The following is a 14040-nucleotide window of genomic DNA, read 5'->3' on the forward strand; positions in this document are numbered from 1 at the left end:
AGCGGGCACAGGTGAGTCACATCAGTAATCATGGCAGGGCCAACATTTTTTATTTCCACAATGTAAAGTGAAAATGTTGTAAAGTAGGGATGTTGTATCCCGAGATTGAACTGTATTTTCCCTTAATTTCGCACTATTTCTTGTCTTTTTAAATTAATTTTAAAGGGCTCTAATCATACTATGTTTACATTTCTTCTCCGTGTCTTCAAGTTTGTTCCTTTCCGGGACTACATCGACCGCAGAGGCAACCACATCCTAAGCATGGCCCGCCTGGCCAAGGAAGTCCTAGCCGAGATCCCGGACCAGTTTCTGTCTTACATGAGGACGCGGGGGATTAAACCCGGTCCCCTGCCTCCCCCTTACACGCCGTGCCCCCCGCCGGCGCTTCACCCTCTCCTCACCAGACGGGTAAGCCGCATCTAAGCTGCCGAGGACTCGCCTTTCCCGTCTTCATCTTCTTCGTCTTCTTCTTCCGAGTCTTCACTGGAAGCTTTTGAGGTAGCGACCGATCGCTGTTTTCGGAGCACCGTGCGGTTCGATGCCAATTGGCGGCTGGACAGTTAGCGCTTTTCGGGGCAAGCGAAAGATGACGGACTTAAGGATCCCACTTCTGTTACCGAATCGCGTCTCTCCGTATTTAAATGTTTACAAGTTGAGGCCTGGAAAAAGGAGGAAACTACAATCAGTGCGAGGATGCAGTATCAGAAGGACTTTTTTTCATATTTACTATGTTATTCAATGGAGCATGTGCTAGTTAAAGAGAAGCATGCACCGTCGTCCTGCACTCAGGGCTTCGTCCCGCCCAACCGTGGACGTAAACCGGCCTTACTTTTTTGGCAGGAACCGTAGCTCGGCAGTAATCCACAAACTTTCACTCTTAAAACCGGACTAAAGCGTGTCGTCATCGTTTGGGGATTTGCGTATCTTTTATCCTCCTACCTCTCAGTGGGTTGCCAAAGCATGCTTGCCTTTTTGTTTTTCCCCCTTTTGAATTCATACTCTGTTCTCACTGTCTGATCTCAAGCACATTCATTACAAAAACAAATCAAGCAGACAAACAAAAAGGATGAGAAAACTGACTGGGAATATTTGCCGAATTTCTTGTAGCATTTACTCATTTTCCTTAAAAGTATGTATCAAGTGGTGCTGAAATATCTGTGGCTAATACGCTATTATGACTGGTCATTTATAGATTGGTTACCGTAAATTCTGGACGACAACCCAGTACGTTTTTTCTTTAGTTATTACACTACAGCTAAAATTACTGTGCGGCTTTTTCTTTTTTATGTGGCGGCACCGAGGAAAACAGTGAGCTGCTCTTTTCCACAACAAATGCGCTCTGAAAACAAAACACAACGCTGACGCCTGGACACATTGGACACGATTGCCCTTCGAGCACAATTACTCTTCTTTTTTTGTTTACACTATCCATAAAATACCTAACAGACATTAACATTACCTTTTTCAATATTTACAACATATTCACAATATTTTCCCCTATTCATCCACAAAATCCGAATTGAAAGGCAGTAGAAATTATCTATCAAAAGGGTACTCTTCTTTTTTTGTATCATCAACGTCGATATCAGGTCGCTGAAATGTCTTTAATCCTCGGGGAACGATGACAAGCGAATGTAAATAGGTCCAATACATCCGTCCTGCAATCCGGCCAAAATTCCACACAGTATGGTCGCCCTGGCTTGTAAGAAGACAAAATTGAGTTTGGGTCTTCAATTTAAACACGCAGCTTTAAATCAGGTGCGCTCTATAGTCCAGAATTTACGATATACCCAATGATAGGCGCCTTGGATGGCTGACTCAACTATCAGTGTGTGCGTGTGTGTGTGTGAGGGTAAAGTGCGAAGTGTATTTTAAAGTGCTTTGGACAGTGACTGGTCAAAGCGCTATATAAATGCAGTCCATTTACCATAAAACCCACCTTAACTGGTGATGACTTCTTTCATCTGCAAAACCCGACATAACTACTTATAACTTTTTGTAAATGATAATAACTATTATACAGTGGTGCCTCAGCTTTCTAACTTTATCCATTCCAGGTTGCGAACGAGGTCTTCTATGGGCTTGGTCTGAATTTATTTTGTCCATAAGAAATAATGCTTAACCTATCAATCCATTCTGGCCCATATGAAAAGTTGGGTTTTTTTTTTTAATAAGAAACATGTATTTAACCAAAAGTCCAAAAACAATTTCTAACCCATTGACAGAAAAATTAGCTTTTTTGTGTATTTTTCATTCTTATTTTAACACATTTAAACCGTGTATTTTTTTAAAGACAAGGGATACATTGTATAAGAAAAGTGTTGAATGCGGTAAATTGTTAGGTTCATTTAGATTAACTTTAGTAACAGCTCTGTCCGTTCTCTGATCACCTCTCCCTCCAACCTTGTGTGTGCGTTTTCTTAATTCTTCCGGAAGACCACGTATGATTGGAACAATACTGCCTTTCGGATCGATACCAGTTCTCTGCTTGAACTTAGAAAAACTAACTTTTAAAGTAAATCCCTTTTCATTGTTTTCAACATCCTCCTCACCGCATGTACCCTAACTTTCGAAAAGATGAACTTTGGTCTGAATCAAAGGCAAATTTTCCCCCAAAATTCGGCACAATGGTCGAATTTTTCAAGACTGGATGCGTTCGAAAGTTAAGGGCACCACTGTATTTCATAAACTGACTATTTTTCAGGACCTCTTCCATTGCTAAATGATGGAAGGGGTGACTATTCATGCACCCCATTAAAGTTCAGGAAAAAGGTCCAACGCCAAACTGCACCGACACATTTATTTATGATTACTTATTTTTAGCCCAGCAAAAACCAACAACTGCTCACTTCCTGTGTATAAAAATAAATACTAGTCCCGGGTATTAAGGTTTACAACATTTTCTAAAGTCAGGCCTCAAACTACACATCCAACGCACGCTTGTAAAATGTTTTCTTATACAGGACGTTTAAATACAGTATATACATATATATATATTTATACACTGTACAAATCAATGCCTTTTTTTGGTGTACGGGCTCATGATATTTATCTTCTTCTTACATGTAATGCTGCTTCTTTACGTATCATATTTTGTACCGAGGCCTGTAATCATATTTAAATTATGACTAACAGGCCTTATCCGTGTTTCTATGTTGAGTTATTCATATTTAAATGATGAACGACAGGCCTGTATTTTTTTATAAGCGTACTGTATATCGTGAACACTACGTAGCATCGTTACCCTTCGACTCCTTGTTGTGTAATCGTTTTGGCGATGAAAGGGTGGTCTGACAGACTTTTTCTATTCTTGATTTTTTTTCTTGTATTTATCCTGTACCCCGAATTTCTCACTGCAGTGACAAATGTAGCATCCGAGAGAAAAAGGTTTGTCAATACCAAGGCAGTGAGCATTTTTTAGGTATGCCCCCAACCCAAAATAAATAAACTAACAATATTATGTTGTATGGGCACCCATGACCGAAATTATAATCTTATAAGGAAATTGCTCAATTTTATCTTTACAAAAAAGCATGACCATATTCAATGTCCCTGCATTCTTCCGGGGATTAGCCAATTAACATTCATCCATATCAGTAGGTGGCAGCAGATTACATTTGGTTTTCTTTTAAATTCTAAATACTGTTATCGCTTTCTTCTTTGCTCTTTGTAATTCGCGGCCTCATTGCAGGTTGTAAAATCACAATCTAGCCAGCGCGCATTTTTCTTAGGTCAGACGAGGGTTTTTTTCTTTGTTTTTTGCAGTTCTTTCCACCAGAGAGTGAACTAGACTCATGCGATTGCGACCCATTATTCCCGATTGCTTATTGCTGCGAGTGGGGAGTGGCAGAGTACGATTTTGTTGGGCCCGGTGGCTCTTTTTTGCCGTGCTGTCTACCAAAAATGAACTGCACTTGTGTGACCGCGATCCATCATCCCTAATTGCATATTGCTGCAAGAGGGGACCAGCATAGGATACTTTTGTCTGGGGCAGTCCTGTTCTGGCCTGCTTAAAATGATGTGCACGGTTGTGGCCGTGATCCATTTTCCCGATTTAACTCGGAGCCGTGGCCGGCGGAGCACTTTTTTTTTTTTTTTTTTTTTCTGTTTCAACATTGTTGGCCGCCTAAAACAACCTGCACTTTTTTATCAGCAACCCATTATCCCCAGTTGACAATAGCTGAGAGCGGTGGCAAAGAGAGCAAATTTGTGTCATGTATGTTGGCTCCTTTGTTTCCATCCTTTTTACCTAAAATGAACTGCATCTTTGGTCAACTATTGCTGAAACCAGGGTCCGAGAGAGCAAATATTTGTCATTCATGCCAACTACTGTTTGTCCTTGTTTTTTTTATGCCTAAAATGAACTGCACCCATGCAGTCACAATCTGTTATCCTCGGTCGACTATTGCTGAAAGTAAGGGCTGAGAGAGCAAATTTGTGTCATACATATTGGCTCCTTTTTTCAGTTTTTTCCGCATAAAATGAACTGCACCCATGCAGTCACAATCTGTTAACCTCGGTCGACTATTGCTGAAAGGAAGGGCTGAGGGAACAAATTTGTGTCATGCATATTGGCTCGTTTTTTAATTTTTTATTTTTTTCCACCTAAAATGAACTGCACCCATGCAGTCATAATCTGTTATCCTTATTCGACTATTGCTGAAAAGTGAGAGCTGAGAGTGAGAATGTTTGTGTCATGCATGTCGCCCTTTCCGCCTAAAATGAACTGCGCCCGCACGGCTGCCACTTCAGTCGGGCCTGGCGGCTCTTTTTTGCCGTTCTGTCCACCAAAAAGTGAACTGCACTTCTGTGCTTGTGATTCATTATTCTTATTCTTTCCGACCTGTGTATAAGACGCAGCTTTTAGTTTCTCTTTAAACTAAAAAAAATGTGCGTTGTACAAATATATAAAGTATTTTGTTTTTGGTTTCACGACACAATACAGTGATAAATACTACTCATTGTCCCTTTAATAAAATGCAATGCTTAGAATAACAGACTAGTAATGGCCCATACAACCATATAGTATTGTTAGGGAATCTTTTAAATTCACTTCCACTTGACTTCAAGAAGTGTTTTTCAGATGTATCCCCTTACAGGTCCAGTATGTGCACAGTCCATCGGCGTATATACAGCACATAGTGCAGCAGAAAAGCGTGTATCACGAGGCCTCCCCCACCCTCCTCCTATCCCTTTCATTTATTCATGACGACATGGTCGCCCACGCTCTCCCCGTCTCGCATATGTGCATCTCGTATGAAACATGCATGCACGCTCGTGTAGCCGGACCCACTTTTGATCGTGATCTCGGAGGAACAGCGCTTTCATGTCGCTTGCCGTTAATTGCACCATCAGTGACGGCGTGGAAAAAAAAACAACAAAAACAAAAACACACATCTGACGTTTTTTTCTCAGGCAGGGATGAGGAAATACCGAGACCTCGCGAAGATGTTTGAGGCATTAGCAATGACCCGTCGTGCTACGCGGCGGGATCATTAGCTAATTGGCTGATGCTAACGGGAGCAGCTAATGAGACCTGGAAAGACAGACGTAAGCTGGTATGTTGTCAGTAATGATCCTTTTTTTTGTGTCTGTGTGTTGTTGTAATCAAAATCGAGTTGAAAATATTTTGTTAATAGTCCAGAAATAGTCGGGAAAATTGCGCACTTGATCAAAGGTGGGGTGCGCCGTTTGAGTTTTCCTTAAAAAGTTGAAAGTAGAATATTTTCTTTATTAAGTATGTGTTAACAATGCCCTTTGGGCTTTTCCGGGACGCACAAAACATTTGGAAGCAGGAAAGGGGAAGAGAGTGATTTAAGGCTCGTCACTAGGGTTTTTTGTTAGTGCAGCCTGAAAATGGTAAAAGTAGGAAAAGGCCTGTTATCGGGCTGCACAATTAAGCAAAATTGAATCAACATTGCGATTTGACGGAGTGCGATTGTGTAAACGTATGAGTTTTTTTTCTAGGATTTATGGACAGTAGGCCTACCAAACCCCTCAACAATCCTGTGAAGTTTTCATAAAATCCCAATCTGAGATGGACCCAAAGTAAGTTCAATGCTGTCATTGAACCACTTGGAGAATCTGGGCGGTTTTGGTCTCTTTTGAAAGAAAACACTCTCGAGTTTTGTCCCCAAACTGAAATAATCACTGCAAGCGCTACTTACATTTACTAATCTAAGTCGGAACACACAGAAATAGTAGGTTTTTATTCTCGGCAATCACAATCAAGGTGAGTGTAGCATAGGCATCTTAGCTTGGTAACCATGAAGCCTTACCTGGTCCAAAGTCAAAGTTGTGAAGAGTCCCCATGGGTTGTTTTTTCTCCAAAATCTTTAAAAATAAAAACAATGACAAAACCTCGAAAATGATAATATGGCAACCCATATTGTCATTTTTAATTTTCCCCCCACTAATTACTGACTCCACTAATGGACATTTGTATGTACTGTCAGGACCAACACACAGGGTAGACCGAATCGCGTAACGTTTTCTCAGAATTATATTAAAAGAAAGAGGAATACGATGTTCGCTGGACGCAGGAAGCAAGTCGCTTTCATACTCGGATTGTGATCCGAACACAGAAGTGGATCTTCCGTAGCGAGCGATGTCGTGTCAGGGACGGAAAAACTGGTCTGTAGCCGGGACTGGGAGAGCAAAAACATGGTCGGGTTTAGAAACGGGTTGTAAGCCGGGACAGGAGAGCAGACGTGGTCGGGATCAAAAACGGGTCGTAGCCGGAGACAAACGGGAGCAAGAACGGGACAGGCGGGAGTCAGGGTCGAAAAAGGCTTGCCTTGTAAAAACAGAGGTGCGCAGACGGACTGACTACAGGGGACTGACAGGACTGGGTATAAATAGGGACAGGGAGCCAATCAGAGCCCGCAGCGGTTGGCGCCAAATGAGTGAGCACAGGTGATTCACATCGGTAAAAATGACATGTACTGGTAGGTCATGCATCCAAGGGTTAAGCACTTAATAATACAAAATTAGCACAGAAAATGCACATTTCTTTTAAAATCGAAAATGTTATCAACATTGCAATACTGAGGTTTTCTATAGGATTTCTCTAAATCGTGTTGCCCTTGGCTGTTTCAAATACAGTCCAAACGCAAATTCCAAACATTCCAAAAGGATGTACTTGATGAATGAGCAATCATGAATTTAAGCCCGGAGATGGCGGCAGAGGAGAGCAAGATTTCAAGTTGTGGACACCACATTTCAAGGTTTTATTAGTCTTACCATTTTAGTTTATTTATGTGGTTTATTTGTGCTCTTTAGTATATACTTTTATAGAATTTGGGCCATTCCCGCGTACTTTCGACGACTAGCAGACTCGAGTAGCCAGGAAACCAAAAGCAGATTTAGCAGTTTGATCAACATTTATAGGTAAGGTCTGTGAAATTGGCATTAGTTCTGTTTTAAGTTTCGAAGGCTAAAGGGATGCTAGTGGCTAGAGCGATGCTATTCACCGCCCGAGCAAAAACATATGCTAAATTCAGGACAAAGACTGTCAGAACAGAAGACTACCTAACAATCTTTTAGTTTCTCGAGGACGATAATATCGTCATATCACCCACCGTTTCTGATATTTTCGGTGTATTGTGGGGCATTTCTATTGGTTTCGAAGACTTGTTTGACCTGTAGATCGATTGTCTTTCTATTGTGTTGCTCAGGGAATCGGTCACCGGTGATGGTACAATGAGATTTCCTAAGACTGTCGGTGAGGGATATAATTTTAAAATGTAAACACTTAAAGATTTATAAAAGTGGAAAACAGTAGAACAACCGGATACAACAATAATCCGTTCTGAGGTGGGAATTGCAAGCGAAATAGCTGATAGCAACCAATGGTAATTAGTTCTGAACACTGTTAACCCAGATAAAAACGTTAAAGTAACAAAATAGTGGATACTAATTACAACATAATGTAAAATACGTTCATATGATTCAATCACATTATAAAAATTAAAGGTAAGGGAAAACAAACTTCAATTTATCCTTGACGTGACTATCTTCAGCTGGTCGAGTGGAGTAGCGGGTGAATGCACGTGGAGGGGAGACAAAGCTGATTTTAAATATTCCTCTAAAGAGGATTGATCAAATATTTTTTAAAAACTATTGATCTGATTACTAATCAACCATACATTCACTATAAGATCTCATCTCACTAGCTGCACCGCTTATCCTCAGTAGGGTCGCTGGGGTGCTGGAGCCATCCCAGCAATCATCGGGCAGTGGGCAGGGGAAACCCTGAACTGGTTGCCAGCCAATCGCAGGGCACACAGGGACAGACAACTCGCTCGCTCATTCATACCTAGGGACAATTTGGACCGGCCAATCCACCTGAAATGCATGTCTTTGGAATGTGGGAGGAAACCGGAGGGCCGGAGGAAACCCACGCAGGCACGAGGAGAACATACAAACTCCGCACAGGAAGTCCGGCAGCTGGATTTGAACCCACGCAGGAGGTTCCCAAGACCTTAGAACTGTGCCGCACACGCGCTAACCACTGCGCCGCCGTGCTGCACTCACTATAAAATATATGTGCATTTTAAAATACCTATAGGTTAAGAAATGTGTATTTATTATCCGTAACAGGCTCATCTAGAGCGAGATGACATAATTGTCTGCCATCTTGCTTCTATGGGTACCAAATCACAAGTTCCTGGTCACTTTGAGTTTCCATAGTTTGTTTTCTTCCTTTTGCTTTTTACCACTCGCTTTTGGTTGCACTACACAATACAGCGACATCTATTGGTCAAATGTTACTGTTAAGTTTATTGTTTAGTAGACCCTCAAAATATAGAGATAAGATATCACCTGATATTGAAGTTGCTTGGAGAGCAGAAGAGAGTTTCCAATATTGAAAAAAAGATTCAAATGATCAATTACAGTGTCGAATTATAACTTTTAGCTTTTTGTGTACAGTGGTACCTCTACTGACTCTACATATGTAAATTTCAGGTTATGAAAAATGGAACATATTGCCTCTAGTTACAAAGGTGTTTCAGATTCCAATGTCATAAATACAGTACACGCAATTATTAGTCTCTCACAGAGTTTAACGATTGTAAACAAACTGGCTATCGCTTAAAATCTGCCAGGCAACCCAGCGCACATGCATACTCCCAGCATGCTCTTCGCGTTACCGTCAGAGTTTGGAGACGACAAGGAGGACGGTCCTAGCAAGATAGTGTGGAGGAGGACGCAGCCATCATTCAATCAGCCCGAATTAAAGACATTTAGCGGAATTCCATGAAAATTTTGCGGAAAGGGTTCATCCGGAAAAAGGGTTTAAAAGTCAGGCTATTGCCATACTGCCTCGCGCATTGCTAATAGATTGTCAAAAGCCAGCAAAAGCAGACATCATTGGATCAGTTTTTCAACAAACGTGAGGCAAAAAGTTAAATAAATATTTTAATAAAAATGTTATTGAAGTATTGTGCCTCACATTTTATCTTTATAAATCAAATTTTAACATGCTCTTTTATGATGATTTAAAAAAATTATACTGTACCTGTGCGTGGCTTGGAACGGATGCACATTCACATTCAAGCTAAAAAGTTTTCAGGTTACGAAGCTACTCTGAGAACAAATTCATTTTGTAAGTAGTGTCATGACTCACCTGTGCCCGCCCATTTGGCGCCAGCTGCTACGGGCTATCTGATTGGCTCCCTGTCCCTATTTAAACCCAGACCTGTCACTCTCCTGTTATCAGTACGTCAATGAACTTCTGGCCCGCAAGACCTGGGTTTTGACTCGGCCCTGTTCCCTGTTGGTATTTCCTGTCTGATATAGTTCTCGTTTATTTTGTCCTGTTTAATATCGGTCTCCAGTTTCGTTCCCGTCTAGTTTTTGCTGTTTATTTTCGATATCCTGTTTTGATATAAATTCTGTCTGTTCTGTCCTGTCCGGTATCGACTGCATCTGTCCGATATCTGCTGGGGCAATTGCTATCGATCTCGTCGGCCTCTGGCTTCCTAACATTCCACGCCAGACTGCTGCTTAACGTGCATGACTCCCCATACAATACAGGATAACGGACGGGTCGGGAACAAAACGGGAGCCAGAGTCAAAATGCTTGCCTTGCAAGTGCGGAGGTCCATTGACGGACTGATAAGGAGTGAATGAGGGCACTGAGTTTAAATAGGAGGCGAACCAAACAGGCAACGAGCAGCAGCTGGTGCCAAACGAGGGCAATGGGTAATAGTGACACAAGTAATTATTTGGATGACTAGTTTTTTACCTTTACTTGAGTCATATTATTCTGAAGTAACAGTACTTTTACTGTGAAATGCTTGGCTACTCTCCCCACCTCTGCCCTGGACCTCTCCTTAGAAAAGCTTGTGTCGATTTTTTTTTTGTAGTACTGTTGACAAATTTGAAGCGGAGCTCGGTGAAGCCTTTGGGCTCTAAAATCCTGTTGTGTTAATCAGGCCTACTACCCTGCTACATTTGTTTTTCGGGATTTCTGGACAGAAAAAATAGGAAATCAAATTTAGGATACTTTTTTGTGTGTATTCAAACTTCCATAATTCAGTGTCAGTCATAACTAAACAAATGTAGACGAGGAAATTTCAATGTGTTATTTTCAAAAAGAGACCAAAATCGTGCGGATAATACTTTGGTTGGATGTTTTTAGGCGTTCAGGTAATAATACCAGGTGACCCTGCAATGGGTTAAGAAATGTGTCCCAGACTAAGTAACCGAGAACACTCCTTAGTGATATTCAATATCTCTCATTGTTTTCAAGTATAGTCGGTGACGTGAGTGCAGGCGGAGTGAGTCATAAATGAAACTCCAATCTTTTAATGCCGACAATCATCGTTCCTTGGAGATAGGAAAGCACGAAGGTCTATTTGTGTCGGACAATCTGTGGTTTGGCACGCTTTCTCACTGCCTTAGGGAGAGCCAATGAACATGACGACGGGGCGCTCGGCGGAGGTCGCATGACTAGTGTTAAATCGCTGTTCCTCCGAAAACGCGTAGGAGTAACAATAGGGCGCATTGCTGGACCACCGGGCATAATAAAGGACCACCGCCTCCGTGCGTTCAATCCCAGCCAGGCCCCGTGATTTCCTTGTTTGTTTGGTTTTTTATCGTCTTTTAAAAAAAATCTTATCCTATTCTGTGGAATGCTTGTGAAGAATATCCTTTCTTATCCGAGCATGCATTGAGTTAGCATGTGTTTAATGGATTTTCAACGTAAGCGTATCGTTGGGAATTGTTTGTACTGTTTTGCCTTAAGAGAATCTTACAGGTCGATTTTGGAACCTATACAGACGTTGTTACGATTTTTATTTTGATTTACTAAGTCATTCCTCTGTCAGACTCATCCCAGGTGGTTGCCAGGTTTCCAACAAGCAGCTGACTATTTTTGGGGACTTAATCGATTAATCAACAGTTAATCGATTCATTGACAACTACTGTTTCTGCATTATAAGATGCATTGGGTTTATTAAGCGCACCCCCTGAAAACATTGTATTTTGTCATGTATTTTTTATATATAAAGGGCCCTGGCCTACACCGGGAATGGGTTGCATTAAAAAATTAATACATACAATTCAATTTAAATAATTTGTTTCATACAACCAAATTATCATTAGGACTATTTTTCAGTTTTTATTTTTTATTTATAGAAACCAAAATATTTTTTAGCTTATGCCATGAATCAAGAAAATGACTCACGATCGACTATTTTAATATAATTAATTATAATTAATATAATCGTTCTTTACCGACCTACCTGTCCTTTCAGAATAAAACATTCGCGAAGGTTGATCTCTGGGGTGAAACAAAATAAACTGTTTAACCATATTTTTTTTCCTTTTTCAATTTAAAAGACACAGATGCATGAAATTGGACCAAATTCATTGTTTTCCTTTTTGCAATAAATCGAGATAAATATATTTACCTTGAAAGGAGAGAAAGGAGTCGGAAAAAATGATCCTAACACAAAAAATTTTCCTTTTTTGAGTAATCTTTTTCTATTATCTTGCAAATGGGCAATTATTTTGTTGATGTTAAGTATTTTATTCTTGAAAAACAAGAAAATTTGCTTACTTTAAGGATGATCTTTTTATTTTATTAGAAAAACGAGATGAAATGTTTAATATAAACAACCGTTCATGTCAATGAGCAGAGTTCCCACGGATCCTTGAAAAGTCTTAAAAAGCATTAAATTCATTATTCTAAAAATAAGGCCTTTTTGGAATTAAAATTTCTTAAATCTAATTTTCAAAAGTCTTAAATGTGAACATAAGATTTATATTTGTTTGAAATAAAAAGATAAGCAAATTAGTCATTTTTTTCATGATTACAGACGCTGCCCTACTCGATCGTTCGTAATTTGAATTTGTTAATAAGTTGCTTCAGTGACATATTTTGTATGTTTAAGGTTTATATAAGTCTGTTTAAGGCTTGTATAAGTAACCTGTATTGTTTTGTACTAAAAAATAAACATTTCATATAATAATATGCTCTAAAAGATAAATAAAGTTGAGTTTAACTTACTTTTGGAAGATGCGCTTCAAGAGGTGCTCCTCCGTGGTAAAAAGTGGCTGAAAAAAAGGCTTCCGACCATTTTCTCAGCCACATCAAGCTTTCTTATTCCACTTTCATTTCAAAAGAAACGGCTCGCCTCTTCTTCACACTTTACACCAACCATATTGAATGAATGCACAAGATATTAAATGATAAAAATGTCAAAGTTCTTAGCGTGTTAGCGATACAGTACACATTATGTTTACACGAACCAAGAAGTAGAAGCCAGATTTCCTCTTCGGTGTGGTTGCTGGGTGAGCTCTCACAGTGCCACACGCCGGTAGCGGTGAAAAGAAGCACTACAGTACTGTCCTCTACTCGGAAAAACGTGCACACAATACAAAATCTAACTTACAGCAATGTCCTGATATTTTTTGAAGAATCTACCGTTTTTCGTAACTCGAATGTTCGTAAGTAGGGTAGCGTCTGTAATAATAAAAATGTTCATTAATGTAGCAGAGTTCTATGGAATTAGTAGTCATCTGCCAGTGTTGACTGAGGATCCAAGAAGTACTGTAAACATCCTTTTTATGTATTGTTTTCCGTGTCTAAAACTTTGGAGAGACGGAACCTTTTCATCTGGACCAAAATGTGATTTAAAAAAAAAAAGAGAAAAAAATAAACATTTGTTTATAATTGCCTCTAACTCATCTTTTTTGTCGAGTTGGTCTTAAATTTGATTTTAAAAGGTATTAAAGAAGTCTTACATTTTTTTAACTTGCTTTCAGCTGTAGGAACCCTGATGGGGTCTAATGCCAGCTCTTAAAACAGAGTCCTTTAGAATCTGCATCTGAAAATAGTTACCGAAAATTCCCTTAATACGGACGGTTATTGAATGGACTTACAGCAAAAATCGAGGTAATACTTTATACATTTAATATCCCTTTCAATCTTCAGTTTTATCAATAAGTATTTGGGGTATATATTTGATACAATCCCTTCAAAATTGAACTGCTTGATGGAAACCTTCATTTTATGGACCGGGGGGAAAAAGCAGGGATCAGACCACAGATCCCACTCCAGAATGAAACAGTCAGTCTTCCTGAACTCAAAACAGACGAGTTTTTACTCCTTTCAACAAACGAGTTTGTATTCCTTTCCTGGCTGTTGACGCCATTTGCATGACGCTTGTGTAAACAGCAAAACACATTTGATGAGCAAACGTGCCATGTTTTTTGCCACGTCACTAACCAGCACCCGTTTACTCTTCTTCGTCATCAAATTGGTTGGAAAAACATTATTTCTGTAAGAAAATTTCAATAAATGTGAATATTTGAAAACGAGTGCGTATTCTCATACTTGCAGGGACGAAGGAATCAAGAGGCAAAATGTTTGGACCAAGTCAAATTCAAGTTCATGTCAAAGTCGAGGCCCGCGGGCCATATCATGCCCCAGAAAAGATATTCTACGGCCCCTTAGTGTCTCTCTTGATACAATATCATATAATACACAAAGAATCTTTGGGTATTTCTTTACCTGTACATTACTTCTTG

General features: G+C 40.0%; 1 protein-coding gene across 1 annotated transcript in view; it reads left to right on the plus strand.

The window, feature by feature from the left end:
• Window positions 1-13827, plus strand: part of LOC148362885 (copine-8-like) — a 62377-nt gene extending 48550 nt beyond the window's left edge. The window contains exon 18 of the mRNA XM_088340470.1: window positions 211-13827. Within this exon, the coding sequence (XP_088196596.1) occupies window positions 211-423 (213 nt within the window). The 3' untranslated portion in view covers window positions 424-13827. The remainder of the gene's footprint in view (window positions 1-210) is intronic.
• The last annotated feature ends 213 nt before the right edge of the window (window positions 13828-14040 follow it).

Source organism: Urocampus carinirostris, chromosome 7 (assembly GCF_059441175.1).
Source record: "Urocampus carinirostris isolate Australia breed hairy pipefish chromosome 7, RoL_Ucar_1.0, whole genome shotgun sequence".
Classification (NCBI taxonomy): Eukaryota; Metazoa; Chordata; class Actinopteri; order Syngnathiformes; family Syngnathidae; genus Urocampus; species Urocampus carinirostris.